Source organism: Chiloscyllium punctatum, chromosome 3, assembly GCF_047496795.1.
Source record: "Chiloscyllium punctatum isolate Juve2018m chromosome 3, sChiPun1.3, whole genome shotgun sequence".
NCBI lineage: Eukaryota > Metazoa > Chordata > Chondrichthyes > Orectolobiformes > Hemiscylliidae > Chiloscyllium > Chiloscyllium punctatum.
The window spans coordinates 51288764-51304660 of NC_092741.1; the positions used below are offsets into that span (position 1 = coordinate 51288764).

Below are 15897 nucleotides of genomic sequence, written 5' to 3' on the forward strand. Positions count from 1 at the left end.
AATCTTTGAATTAAGAGCATAAGAACAGGAGAATTGCTGAATATTACCAACTTTCAATAAATATTTCTTAACAGCTTTATGTATAAAAATCTGGCAGTCTCAGATTTAAAATTAACCAATGATCTAACATTACTTTAGGAACGAGTGTTCCAAACTTTGTGTAGAAGTGTTTTCTAATTACACTTCCGAAATTGATTTATGAACTGGTCTCCAGTCGATCAACCTGTCCTGACCAAAGCTTACATTTTACACAAGAAATATTTGCCTTGAGTTGCAAATCTACCTGTGCCATGAATTTATATTTGTTGATATTTTTTGCTTAATCATCAGAAACGGTTAGTGCGTTTCATTAGCTATTGTTCTGTGCAATGTGGGTTTGCTCTTTCCTTAAGATAATTCTATTTGAACCTCTTTGTTGGGATATTTTTCATTTTAGTGCTTTTGCATTAATGGACATTGACATTTTCTTAAATATTTCTGTTTGAGAAAGTAGGCTCTTGACATAGTATATTTAGTATATCATTCCCATTGTTCATACACTAACAATTTATCAATTTGCATCGCCCTCCAGTTTCTGTCCTACCTTCCATTGTACCATCTTGAGACATATCTTGACCATGACACTCAATTCTTGCTCTCTAGACCATGTTACAGTTTAAACCACTGACCACTCAGCTTTCCTTCTTAGACCTCTCTCCTTCAGTTTTGTTACCCTCGCCTTCACTTACATCATAAAGCTAACCTTTGATCATCCATCTTTGCAACTTACTGCCCCATCTCAAACCTACTTCTCCAAAATGCTTGGGTGTGTGGTCACCTTCTGTCATAAATCAATGCTAATCTTTCTCTAATCACTCTAATTAGACATCCATTCCCTTCAAATATCAAATCAGGTTTTATCAATGTCACAAACCCAAAGCTGTGCAGGTTAGGTGAATTGGCAATGCTAAATTGCCCATGTTGCCCATATTGTTCAGGTATATGTGGGTTAGGTGCATTAGTCAGGGGTAAATGTAGAGTAATAGGGTAAGGGGAATGGGTCTGGCTGGGTTACTCTTTGGAGGATCAGTGTGGATTTGTTGGGCCGAAGGGCCTGTTTCCACACTGTAAGGGTTCTATGATTCTATTCCATAATTACATCCTAGTTAATTAGGACTGAAGTAAATTATCCTTTCTCTTCCACTTCAGCTTTGTCAAAAGTTGTAAACTAGTCTCAAAGTCTGTTCCAATTGCTGTAATGACTGTCTGGCTAAGTTTACTTCACTTATCTGTTTTGTTCTTCCTCCCTATGATAGTCAATCTCCAACAATAACTGATCTCCCCAAAAGTCTGTCTTTGGCTGTTGCTTTTTCTCATGCAGTTGCTAGCTCTCAACAGGCAGCATCTGAAGTAATGGCATCACTTTTCTCAGGGACCTCCCTTTCACTTAGCTTCACTGCTGTGGGCAGAATCCTTTAGGATTGTGAACAAGTAGGCTATAGTGAGATTTGGAGCAGATTCATTTGAGGTTTCTGGTGAGCCCTTTCTCAACATCAGGACCAACTTGCTGAATCTTTTACGTGTCATTATACAGAGTCAGATTGCCAGTTGAGGTGGATTATTGCTTGTTAAACACCTTTTTACTGGCACAACTCACCTCAGTAATTTTCCGCTTCCAGTCTTACCAAGCACATCAAACAAAGTTAATATCGAGAATTCTCAATTGAAGAGTAGGTACCTACTTCCTCAGATTTTGTTTTCTCCCAAGGGCTTTCATGTTAGACACAGGGCACCAGCATCTCTCAGCAGCTCCATATACCTTGGCCACGTTCACCCCATGTCTACAGACATTGGCATCTGACATCTGCTAGTCTCTAAGAACCATCAGTTCAGGTTCACTTAGTGTTTTTCTGCACTTCAGTGCTGCATCCTGGGCTGCATGAGCACTATCTTTGTAACATTGCTGCAAGGACACTGTGTGCTGAGGACCATGTACCCAGCTCACAAAATGGACTGCATCTTAAGGCTGTATTCTTGCTGTCATAGTGTTTACTCATTCTGAGCTTGGCATCCCTGTCCTGCACTTCCTTTCCTTGTCTTTTTGCTTTTCTCCCCCTCATCCATATGTACCAGTCTCTCAGTACTGCAATTGGCTGTGCCGTTCAGTACAGTTGTAAAACCACTGTTACATTGTTAGCAATCTTCAGCGAAGTCAAGTGAGATGGCCTTTGCTCAGGGCTGCCCAGCGCAGTTAGACAAGGGCAGTATCCAGTGCCAGTTCAGAGGCTTGGCAAGTCAGTCAGCCACTTGGGCTGGTCAGGGTCAGGATGCTTTCCACAAAAGGGATGAGGTCTTGAGTCCTTCGGCCATTTTGGAGCTGTTTTACTCTTGGAATGTTAAGGGATATGAACGTGGTTGACCCAGCAGTTATTTTTGGTGCAAATGGAGCGGGTGTCCCAAATGACAACATATGCAGAGCACAGAACATGCTGGGTTATTGGTTTTGGGTGTTGGAGACAGCAATGATAACAGTGCTAGAGCATGACATGGTAAGAGGTAGATACAGTAACAGAGATGGATTAACTGAGGTATCAGAACGGGATGGTGCTTAACACTGGAGAAGGTAATTGACCCTCTTCCTACATTGCTGCACATTCATCCAACTGGTTGAAACTGCACTGACCCAGGTGGCAACCTCAGACCAGGCAAGAAGGTCTGCTGTTGTGGCCTGCTTTGCTGGTCCTGGAGGAAGAGGACAATTCCATCTGTGCATCACTCCATCAAGCAGGACCTCCAGGTCCCTAGCTTGCAAGATGGGTACCAAATTTCTCTTGTCTGCCATGTACGGGAACCGTATAGGGGAGCAGCAGCAGCCTAACAGTGCTTGTCCAAGTGCACAACTGCCTTTTAAAATTAATACTACAGGAACTATGTCAATCAATTCCAGGATATCTCAAAATGAACTAGCCACCACATATATCCTGGTCTATTCCAGAAAGCCAGTTCTGGAAGTATAGAACTGGGGCTAAGTTTTACAGAATTAATGTTTATTTACATGGCAAACGCCATCCAAAGCAAAACAATTTTTAATCTGTCTTTTTATAATTGGTATTCTAATCAACCTGATTATCCGCTCCTCATCAAACTGTGCCTTGATTTTATAATTCTCAATCATTGTTTTCAAAATCCCTCCATGACCTCATCCCTCTCCATCACTATAATATTGTGCCACGAGGATTTGTGTTGTGTACATCTATGGTAGTTTTTTTTTAAACCTACCTTGTGGAAAAAATTACATTCCCATTCTTCACATTATAAAGGGTGTTCCAGGAATTGGATCCTGTGCCAGTTATGTCACTTTTCTTTGATATTGCTGATGAGCAGGGGGTTTTTTTGCCATTTTTCAGTTGGAAATTGGCCATTGTTAAAAAGCTAGTAGCAGAACATGTAGAAAATCATAATGCAGTCAAAGTCAACATAGTTAAGAAAAAAGAAATAGTGGTTGACAAATTTATAAATTCTTTAAGAACACAACAAGCAGAATAGATAAAAGAAGCTTTAAATGTGGTACATTGGATTTTGAAAATTTGTAAGATGAAATGCCCCCAAAAATGTTTCTGCATAAGAAATGAGCTTTATGGTGTTGGGGGTTTTAAATAAACGTGGATAGAGGATTGATTAACTAACAGAAGGTGAAAGCTTTTAGATAAATGTGTCACTTTCAGGTTGACATTCTGCAATGAGTGAAATATCACCTTGATTAATGCTGGAACCTCCGTAATTTACATTCTACATTAATGAAGGCACCAAATTTATGGTAGATAAGTAGCAATGTAAGTTGAGGAGGATACGAGTCTGCATGACGAGATATTGATAGGTAAATCTAATGGGCAAAGTATTGCCTGTGGATCTGTATTGGTGGAAAATTTAGAAGTTATCCACTTTGGCAGGAAAGAAAAATTTAAAATATTTTTTTAAATGGAGATTGCAGCAAGAATGCTGCAGTGCATAGGGATCTGTCTTTGTACATAATGACCAGAAGCTGTCATTCAGCAAGTACTTATGATGTCAAATAGAACTTTTGTCTTTTATACTCCATTCCCTTATAATAAGTTAAGCTTTACAACAACTATATAGAGCATAACTGAAACCAAACCTTGAATACTATATAACAGTTTTGATGTCCTTACTTGAGGAATGATATACTTCCTAACAGTTCAGAGAAGATTCACTGAACAGATTGCTGGGGTGAAGGGATTTTCACATGAGGAAAGATGGAGCAGGTTAAGCCTTTACTTATTGGCATTTTTAAAACAATTAGAGGGATCTTATCGAAACATGTAAGATTCGAATGGGACTTGACAGGATAGATGCTGTCGGGGAACCTAACACTGGAGCCATAGTTTAAAAATATTTGGTCCCTCTAAAGATGGAAACAAGGATTTTTTTTTTCTCTCTCTCGGAAGATTGCGTATCTTTGCTATTTGCTACTGCAGAGAGCAAAGGAAACTTGGTCATTGAATATATTCAAAACAGACAGAAGTTTGATTAACAAGGAAGTCAAAAATTATAAAGGACATCAAAAAGGAAAGTGGAATTAAGGCCACAATTACCCTTGCCTTAGTATTGGGTTCAATTCTGAGTCAGAAGATTGTGGTTCACACCCCTTCATTTCAGGACTTCAAAATATTTATGCCAGCAGTTCAGTACAAAACTGAAGGAATGCTGCATTGAAGCAGGAACCCATCTGTCTAATTTATGTTTAACTGTTTGAATACTTCTGAGAGAATTGATCAGTCATGATAGAAGTTCAAACCTTGTTTTCTTTCTGTCGAGGAATACAGCTTTGTTCTCTTGAAGCACACAAAAAATGTTCCATTGTTGTCTCCATAGCATAAGCCCATTATTTTAGTATTTGAAAATAATTTAAATTTGGAAGTTACAGCTACTGGTCAAAACTTTTTTTTTCAACATTTCTAAATTCCAAACACACAAAATTCCTGAACACAGTTTTTGAAAATATTCCCTAAATGATTTATATGTCCAATTTTGTGCATTGTATTTCTTTTATTCAACCTTGACATGGTGTTTTGGACTTGGTGCACTTCTTCAGTGGTAACTAAAACACTTGTGTCATAAAATGCCTTGAAGTGCTTTTAAAAATGAATTAAGGACAGAAAAGAGATGATATTTACAATATATGGACCATTTATTCATATAATATTAAAAAACCTAAGCTTACACTTAGGCACCTGGTGCAGCTGTGTTAAGCCCATCTGTAAAAATGTCTTGCAGATTTATGACCAATTATGTGCTAATTCTAATAAGATTGCCTAATTATTCATCTCAGCACTCCATTGTACAAACAACAGACACCCACTATTAAAACAGTATGTTTTGACAATTAATATTCCACAACTTGCAAAATGTAAAAACTGTGAAATGGTAATTAATTAGAAAATTAGTGGGTAACAATACTTTTTTCCACTTTATTATCCCTTGTATCTATTTCCTCGTTATTTTCAGCAAAGAATTTTTCTTTGAACTTTGGTCCCTACTCCCCTATATGCAATTCTGTGAACACATTAATTTTTCTTATTTTCCCCACAGTTGTTCTTTTCTTCTGCTAACAGGAGATATGTGCTCCTTTTGTAGCGCCATCCAACATTGCATCTCAAAAGTAGTTCCAAGTACAGTAAACTGCAGACCTTTCAGCAGCTGTGACCTCGAACACTTATCACAGCCTCGAACAGGTAAAGGCTGCTATATTCCAGTAGGGTAAAAACAAGGACTGCAGATGCTAGAAACCAGAGTCTAGATTAGAGAGGTGCTGGAAAAGCACAGCAGGTCAGGCAGCATCCGAGGAGCAGGAAAATCGACGTTTCGGGCAAAAGGCCTTCATCAGGACTGCTATGTTCTAGCAGATGAGGAACTGCAATGATTTTGAGGCAGATGGGCCAGCAGATGCAAAAACTTGCATTGGGCTTTGCTGTAGTTCATATATTCACTCAGGTCCTGGGGTCATCAACTGAACCCACATAGCCATCAAAGAACTGACCACCCTTTTCAACAAAGGAGGGTGGTAAGATGTAGGAGTCAGTTAGCTTAATTCCTGTCATTGGGGAATTGGTGGAATCCGTTATGCAGCAAGTATTACTGGGATATTTAGTATGTCAAAAGGCAGTCATCCATGCTGCACAAAACGATAGTACACTTGATAAGATCAGTCAGGATTACGGTAATATATTAGCTTGGCTAGAGGATTGGCTAATCAAAAGAAAGCAGAGATTTGGATAAATGAGTTTTTTCTCGTTGGTGCCGCAAGGTTCTATTCTCGGGCCTCAACAGTTCACAAATCACATTCATGATTTGGATGCAGGCTGGAAAGTATTATCGCCAGATTTGCAGATGACTGTAAAATAAATCGGAAAGTAAGTTGCAATAAATAAATATGTTTACAAATGGATATGGATAGTTGGGTGAATGGGCCAAAATTTGGCAGATGACATTTGTAAGAGTGAGGTTATTCATTTTAATTGAAAAAAATTAAAAGGCAAGTTATTATCCAGATGGAAAGAAACTTCAAAATCCTTCATTGCGGAGGGATCTGGATGACTTCAGGCATGAACCACAGAAAACTAGTTTGCAGATACAGCAGGTAATAAGGACAGCAAGTGGAATTCTGACATTGCTGAAGGAATGGAATACAAAAGTAGAGGAGTGTTATAGCAACTGTACACGGCAAGGGTGAGACTGCATCTTAAGTACAGCTTACAGTTTTTGTCCTTTTACTCGAGCAAGAGTGTAATTGTATAGAGTAAATGAAGACTGCAGATGCTGGAGATCAGAGTCAAGAGTGTGGTGCTGGAAAAGTACAGCAGGTCAAGCAACATCCGAGGAGCAGGAGAATCAACGTTTCGGGCATAAGCCCTTCATCTTGTGGCTTACGGGCCAAGGGGGGGGCTGAGAGATAAATGGGAGGTGGGTGGGGCTGGGGGGAAGGTAGAGAGATGGTTCAGAGAAGGTTTGCTAGATTAATTCCAGAGATAAACAATTTGTGTTATGAGGAGAAATTGAGCAGTTTATGCCATTACTTCCTGGTGTTTAGAAGAATGAGAGGAGATCTAATTAAGGTATCACAACACCAGGTTATAGTCCAACAGGTTTATTTAAAATCAGAGTAGATGTAAAGCGGATGCTTCCCCTTATGGAGAAAGATAAAATGACAGGTCATAGTTTCAGGCGAGGAGGTGGCAGATCCATGGAATTCACTACCACCGGACTGTGGTGGGTGCAAGGGCACACAATAAATTTAAGGAGATTGCAAGGACCTGTTGCAGGATCTGGATGTGCGTTCCTTGTGGCATGGTGGCCACAACTTTATCAAATGCTTCATTATCGGTAACTTAATTGATTTGGTCCGTTTCTCCTGGTGGCGGTTTCACTGGCGGCTATAGCGATGGTGGCATCTGGCACTGACTGAAGTGGTAACTGCTTCAGCGTATTTGGCAGGTCCTGTCTATTCCACCTGGCTATGATAGTGATGGAGTGCCACTGTTCTTGGAGTCAGTAGTGGCAGCATGGTGCGTCTGGTCCAAAATTCCTTGCTTTAGCAGCTTCAGGAGTGGCTTCGGCAGTGAGTCCCATAGCTACCTCAGAAACCCAGGAGGAAACAGAAGATGAACTTTGTCTCAATTATTTATCTTTACACTTTCTGTAATTAAAATTGTGCCATATTACAGTGACTTATACACAGCTCATTGTGTTTTCATAAATACAAGTGAAAGTTGTAATATGTTATACTATACATTTTGATAAGGCTGGTACAAAAGGTAGAGTCTCATAGGATCCAGGGTATGCTGGCTAGATGGATACAGAACTGGATTGGTTATAAAAGACAGAGTGTAGAGGTGGAAGGGTGCTTTTCAGAATGGAAATCAGTAATTAGTAGTGTTCCACAGATTACAGTGCTGGGACCTTTGTAGTTTGTAATATATATATATATATATATATATATAGATGATCTGCAGGAAAATGTAGGTAGTCTGATTAATAAGTTTGTGGATGACACCAAAATTGGCGGAGTTGAGGATAAGTGAGGAGGATTGTCAAAGGATACAATGGCATATAGATAGATTGCAAATTTGAGCAGAGAAATGGCAGATAGAATTAAATTGGACAAATGCAAGGTGATGCATTTTTGGAAGATGATGTTCAGGTGCGAATTGTAGAATAAACGGCAGAACCCTTAGAAGCATTGACATATAGATGTATCTGGGTGTAGAGGCCAAAGATTCCTGTAAGTGGTAACATAGATAGATAATGTGGTCATACAGCATGCTTATCGGATCGGCGGAGCATCAAGTATAAAAGTTTCCGTGCCATGTTACAGCTGTATAAAACGTCAGTTAGGCTGCATTTGGAATATCGCACGCAGTTCTGTTTGCCGCACTACCAGAGGGGCATGGATGCTTTAGAAAGGGTGCAGAGAAAGTTTACCAGGATGTTGCTTGGTCTTGGAGGGTTTTAGTTAAAAGGGGAGGTTGGATAAACGTGGATTGTTTTCATGGAAAAATGGATGCTGAGGGGCAACCTGGTGGAGGTCTGCAAAGTTTTGAGAGTCATAGAAAGGGTGGATATCAGAAACTTTTTCCCAAGGTGGAAAGGGCACAAGTTCATGGTGAGAGGGAAGAAGTGAGGGGAAAAGTTTTCACACTGATTTTGTTAAGTTCCTGGAATTTTCTGCAGTGGAGGTAGTGGAAGCAGGCATGTTCGCGGCATTTATGGTGTATCTTAATAGGACACGTGATTGGGAGGCAAATAGAGGGATAAAAACAGCTGATGGGCATAACCAGAATTTGGAATTGGCACAGGCTTGGTGAGCCGAAGACCCTGTTCCTGTGCTGTATTATTCTTTATTCTATCCTCCAGTACGAAGCAACCAGAGTGTCTCATTTAATGGTCATTTTAAACCAATTTTTTTACGGAATGTGGATATTACCAGCAAAACTGACATTTATTGCTCATCCCTAATCGCACAAATGAGTGGTATATTAAACAATTTCAGAGGAGTTAAGCGTCAGCCACAATGCTGTGGGCCTTAAGTCACATGTAGATCAGACAGGCCTAAGAATGGAAATTTTCCCTCCCAATAGGGAATGAGTAAAGCGAATAGGTTTTTACAGCAATCGTGGTCATCATTACTGAAATTAGATTTCATTTCCAAATGTGAGACTCTTTAGTTATGAGGAAAGATTGGAAAAGTTGGGACTGTTTGTCTTGGAGAGGAGTATGCTTAAAGGAAATGTCATAGTGTTTTTACAATCATGAGGGATGTAAACAGAGTAAATAGGGAGAAATTGTTTCAACTTGTAAAAGGATTGAGAACTGGAGAGTACAATTTTAAAGTGCTTTGCAAAAGGAGTAAATGCAATATAATACAGCAAGTAGTCAAGGTCAGTCTGTAAGTTGTGTGAAAGTGTGGTGGAAGCAAGTTCAATTTAGGCATTCAAGACAGTCTTGGCTGATGATTTAAATAGAATCAACATACGGGCTTATGTTGGAAAAACAGGAAATTGGCACTAAGTAAAAAGATGAGAGACCTGGCACAAGCATAATGGGCTGCCTTCTGTACTGTAACAAGTCTATGAGTCTGTAGATTTAAGATTTATTAATTTGATTTAATGTCCACCAGTTACTTTTGAACTCCGAGCATTAGCCTGGACCTCTGTCCAGACACATCGCCACTCTGCCACTGTCTTCCCTTATCTGTATATGCTGCACAACTTGCAAAGAGGACTGAAGCTGGATGAAGAGGGGAACCTGGAACTATTCTACTATGCGGCTGTGGCAGGTGGTGATGAAAACTCAGGCTACTTGGCTAGTGCATCAGCACAAAGAAGCTCACAGATGACAGTAGTCAAAGAACCACAGTGCTTACTGGGCAAGTATTTCCTGTTAACCCTTCACCTGAAAATAGAGCTATCAGATGAGCTTCCCTTCAAGACTTCCTGTCTCGTTATCATCAATGGTTTGTCACGATGACACCCAAGCAATATTAAATGCCACCTCCCCTCTGAGGGCCAAGTCATAGAGGTCAGCAACACTGTCAGCCACAGGGCCATCTTGATCTATTGTTGTCTCACTTTTCATGCAGGATGAGGGAACAACAAAGTTTGATCATGCTGAGCTTTGTCACCTGTTCAAGGATGACTTTGACGTGATCTGCTGGACTCCTCAGTGATGCCCTCTTCTCAGTTGCACCCCTCAATGTGAGGCTGGCTGACTGACACTTCTGACTCACAATGTAAGGGAAACCTATGGACACTCATTCTGGTCAACTCACACACATTGCTGCATAAAGTTAGAGTTCGACACCCACCGTCTGAGATATTTGACATTTTGGCCATTCCTTCACTGTCACTGGATCACACTCCTGGAATTCTGTCTCTAACTGCATTGCGGGTCTACCTACATAGGTTGCAACAGTTCAAGAATGCAGCCCACCAGCGTCTTTAGTGATAGGCAATAAATGTTGGCTAGCCAGTAACACCCATGTCCCACAAGAGAATACCTTTCTTAAAATATTGCATTAAAGCTCTTGCAGCATTAGTCCTCTAACAGTATCCTTTATGGCCATTCTCAACTAGGCCCTTTTCAGTTTCAACTTTCAGCTATGAGATGGTAGAAAAAAGGATCTCTCACTACTTAGCAACTGTGTTCCTCAGACTTTCAAGATCGGGAAATTTGGGAACGCCATGTGGAGACTTGCGCATGCACCCTCCTGTGACGTGTCTTCAGCAAGCCCAGCCAGAGCCTTTCAGTGGGCTCTCTGGAGCCATCTCCCAGTTCTGAGTTGCTCCAGACACTATTAATGCGGGCCAAATTCATCCCTGGATGAATAAAACCATTTGAGTTTGAAAATTATATTTTGTCGCTGAGACTGTGCGGGGTCAGAAACTGGAAATTATCTGGGTATTGGTGATCGATTTGAAATTGAAAATAGAGTCCCTGTTTTTTTTTTGACTCAGCATCATATCAGGCTGTTCTATTTGTAATTACCTGCTCAATGGAAAGTTTGATTTTTATTTAGCCGTTCTCCATACTTTACTCCTCATTTGTGGCTGTCTTCTTGCTGTAATTTAGATTAATCTTATATTCAACCATTGTCAAATAACATATTTTCTAAAGCTGCAAATGTTTCCATGACGGTCTGTTCATACTCCATTTCTTTTTAGCTGACATCTTGAACTCATTGTCCGCAATCATGAGTGCAAACGAGTCAGTTTCCCACCCTGCTGCAGTATCTTGAAGTTGGATACACTATCCTCTCCTCCCTCTCTCAGGCATTACTGTTGGTTTTCTTTCATTGTCTCTACACAGCCTGTCTTTTAAATATTTATACTTCTGTAACATTGGAAGACATCAAGGCTGTGGTTTCTTTTCAAAATGTGATTTTCCTAACTCAGTTGTCATCATACTTCCCATCATTGTTATTCTTCAATAATATGTATTGCAATCTTAAAATTTATTACAAATCTCTCTATTACAACTAAAAGAATAATGTCATCTCTGCATCACTCTGTTGATGGTTTTATAGGCATGTTTGAAATTTTGATTACACATGTTTATGATACCTGAGGGAGTTGTTCCTGTGTTTCTCAGAAGGCTACTAATGGAAGTTAGCCAGTCTACCCCATGTGCTAGCAGCTATTAGTATGGAACTGCTTCTGATTTTGACTCATCTCCTGGGACAAGTAATTGTTGTGTTCAAACAGGGCTATAATTCTTATCCTGCTGGCTCTCTCAGTACGCCCCTAGCTATTAGAATCATTTAACATCTCAGCACCTGTTAACAGCAGTGTAAATATTCAACCCTGCTTACATGCAGGTTATGAGCCGTATACTGAGAAACCCTGTGAGGCTAGCCTTTTTTAAATTGAAGCTTCTGACTACTCAATTACTTGTGTTACTAGGGTGTATAATAAAATGTCTATTTAAAGGAAATGATAAGACAAGTCAATTAGTCTGTTGCTGGGGTGTACAATGAAACAGCTGTCCAAAGGGACTGGATTACTGCTGACTGAAAAACAACAGGTAAATGATCTTCACAGATTGAGGCTGCAGATAATTTCCTCCCTAGTTCCACACTTACCTAAAACAAACGTGAAGTTCATTTCTTCAAAGAAAAGATGCATGTAACTGAAAAATATTTCTATGTCACTCAGTAAGGTGATAATTTTACCACTTAGCAGAATTGTAAAAAAAAGATTTATTTTTCCCTGGCAGCTTCCATTTCTCTCCACAATTCTCTCACCTTCACCTTATCTGGCTCTTCTCTTCCTGCACATATCCGTTTCCAATCCTAACAGTAAACTACCAACAAGTATGATCTCTTTCAATCTTGCATTGTTCAATCTTCACCTTGTTTATCTCTAACTACAGTATGTCGTAAGATTTTGAAGCTTTTTACGCCAGTCTTCATCAAGGATTTCCACTCTCTGACAATCTGTCACATAGTGCTAAAAGGCAGTTAAGTTTTCCTAAAGCTTAAAACCTGTTATACTCACTGCAGATAGCTCTGGGCCTGGGAAACAGTGTTAGGTGAGATATAAGCATATTTAGCAAGACCTGGAGAACAGACTGTACATATCGATGAAAATACTCATTTGAAGCAGAAGTAGGCCATTTGGCTCCCTGAGCTGGACCTGTCATTCAATAAGATGGTGGCTGATCTGTTTGTGTTTTGAATTCCACATCTACCTCCCAATAACCTTTGATTTCTTTGCCAAATGAGAATTTATTAAGCTCCACCTTAAAAAATATTTCATGGCCCACTTCTGAAGCAAAGGTATCCACACAACCCACTGAGAGCAAAAGTTCTTATCATCTCAGTCTAAAAGTGTAACCCTTATTTGCAAAACAATGTCCCTTAGTCCTGATTTGGAGATGCTGGTGTTGGACTGGGATGTACAAAAGTTAAAAATCACACAACACCAGGTTATAGTCCAACAGATTTAATTGGAATCACTAGCTTTTGGAGCACTGCTGGTGTTGTGTAATTTTTCCCTTAGCCCTGGAAGCTTACACGATAGGAAACTTCCTTTCTGTGACCACCTTGTCAAAACCATTCAGGATTTGATGTGCTTCAATGAAGTCACCCTTCATGCTTCTAAACTCCAGAGAAAACAAAGCCCAGTCTGTCTAACATTTCCTCAAGATATCCTGCTCATTCCAGATCCCACTCTAAATGGTCTTCAATGCATGTGCATACTTCCTGTAATAAGGAAATCAGAACTGCACACAACATTTGAGGTGTGATCCCACCAATGCCCTGTGTAACTGAAGCATTACTTTTGCATTCAATTCCTCCCATAATGAATGAAAGAAACAGAGAAAGATAGATCATGTGCCCCTTTGCACCTGATCCACCACTCAGTTTGATCATGGCTGATCATAACTTCGTACACAGTTCCTGTTTTCTCCCTGTACCCTTTGATTCCCTTAGCTCTGAGATATACCTAACTCCTCCTTGAAACACTCAATGTTTTGACCTCAACTGCTTTCCGTGGCAGAGAATTCCACGCATTCATTGAGGTCTGGCCTGTAAGCTTAGTATCCATCTTCTCATACATCGTGGCAGAACCTCTCGTAACTTTATCTGTATTGTCAGTATGCACATGGACCACCGCATCTGGATCTCTTCTCTTTCAAATTCCATCTCTTCTTCTTTTCTTCCCCCCCCCACATTCACATCATATTTCCCTCTGCTAGTTGTTTCAGTAAGTGAGCAAAATACTCAGCAACCAATCACTTATCCTTTTATTGGTCTCTGAATGCACTTGGTGGTGGGGGATTGAAAGAGATTAATGCTGTCTCGCTATCTGTCCCCTCTTGTGTATCTTTTCAACTTATGCTTTGTTGGAAGCTGACGAAAGAAAGAACACCTTGCTCGCTCACTCACCAAACTCTGCTCCACTGCACTCTCTTAAGAAGCAATGGAAAATTTCTGTGTATCAACCTAACATTTTGAGGACTTTTAACATGAGGGTTTTAAGTTTTAAGACTTATATTTTATAAGGAAACCATTATAATTCAAGATTCCTTTGTTAGCAATTGATTTGTAACGCAACAAAAATCATATTCAAAATCAAGGATGTAGACAACCTCTTTTCAGTATGTCTTCAAATGAAGGAGAGAGGTATGGAGTACTGTGTGGAAGGGGAAGCAGGGGAAGGACCAAAATGTTTAATCCCAGACTAGTCTCCTGTTTTCTGAAGCAAAGAATATTCGCAAAATTACTGTCTAAACCATAAAAGCATATTGAGACCATTGACCACAGTACCTGGGCAAGCTTGATTTTCATTAGTCTGTGGTGAAATGTTCAGAGATAATTTCTGAAAATAAAAGTTTAGTGATTAATATCAGTGAAATCTTTGATATTTTAGTGTAAGGATTCAATGAAAATAGGAGTGGAAAATGTTCATAACATAAGGGGTGATATGACTGAAAATGTCTCCTTCATTTTCAAACCATACTAACTGCAATCCAAAAATCACATGTTTTGTCAACAGCAGCAATATTGTTCTTGGTCAGATTAAACAGACCAAATTAATAGCAAGGACAAGTGCCTGTCCAGACTTGTCACTATTCTGTGGAGAACAGTCTTGGAGAAAGAAAAGGTTTTAATGATCATAAAGCCCAGAAAAGCATAGGGACCATTTAAAAAATGAGAAACATTCATATCCAACTTGAACCATCAATGTTTCAATAGTTAATGAAGTAGGTTCAGGAGTTGATGTTTGATACTAAAGTATTAACTGTTACCACACCATTGAAAATTTCAGATGCTTTGCCTAAACCCATGTATACTGAACTAGCTACCTAACAGTATGCTGCTGCTTTTCCTGATTTTGTTGTGAACTTTTAGCATTGTGATTGCATACAGTTTTAAACTAAACCTGATACATTACTGTGTACTGCTCCCATTATTATTTGCAGCACATCCAATATCAGTCTTTTGGACGTATTGGTAGTTACTAATGTCATTTTTCTTTCTTTTAGCTATAGCTTTAATGTTGATATAAACTATTTCTGTTATGTACAACAAGAGAGCCTCCTCCATTTCTCACAATTTGCACATCCCCAATTTTTAGTGGTATTTGGGGAGAGGGTTCACTGTAGGCTGAGTCATTGGTGTATGCATTGGGCTGCAGACTGTCAGTTGCTCGTATGTGTGTAAAATAGAATAGCATGTCTCACAGAAATAATGTGCATCGTGAGACTTCTTCAGCAGAGCAAAGGTATTATTTGCCCAGGTATTTGCAGGGCAGTAGACTTCAGATGTAATATACTGCCACTTTTCTGATGTTTCCTCAATAATGCAACTAGCAAATCACGTACCACGATCAAATCTAAAGAAATGAGGAAGCTGTCCTCTTTACCATAAAATTGATATTTTGGCACTTGATATTTGCAAGTGCAAAAGATGGTGCTTCCCTTTACAGTAATATAATTCTACTTCAAACTGGCTATTATTCTACAGAGATGTAGGAAACAGTTGCTGTATTATCCTAGGACACGTTATTATTTCAGCCCTTTAACCAATGCACAAAGTGATTAGGTAAGCATACACAGGGTTAGTTAAAATTTGATTAGCCTATGATTCATATTGTAGACCCATCAGAGGAGATGTAAATATCGGTCTGTATTAAACATGGTGGAGCATAAGCCAAGAGTATCTTTTGATTTTTAATGTTTTCCTTTTTTTCTTACAGCTATTACAACTTAGATGATATTAATCATGACATCGTGAATAAATATCTCTCCAACCTCGTGGAGAAATCTCTTGCGGATCTGGAATGTTCCTATTGTATTTCAGTAGGGGAGGTAAAACTATCCTTATAAGCCTATTCATGC

General features: G+C 39.5%; 1 protein-coding gene across 3 annotated transcripts in view; it reads left to right on the forward strand.

Annotated features, from left to right (window-relative positions):
* ascc3 (activating signal cointegrator 1 complex subunit 3) overlaps positions 1-15897 on the forward strand; it is a 550255-nt gene that overhangs the window by 433430 nt on the left and 100928 nt on the right. For all 3 annotated transcript variants that reach the window (XM_072553139.1, XM_072553156.1, XM_072553148.1), the window contains exon 35: positions 15756-15867. In XM_072553139.1, the coding sequence (XP_072409240.1) occupies positions 15756-15867 (112 nt within the window). The remainder of the gene's footprint in view (positions 1-15755; positions 15868-15897) is intronic.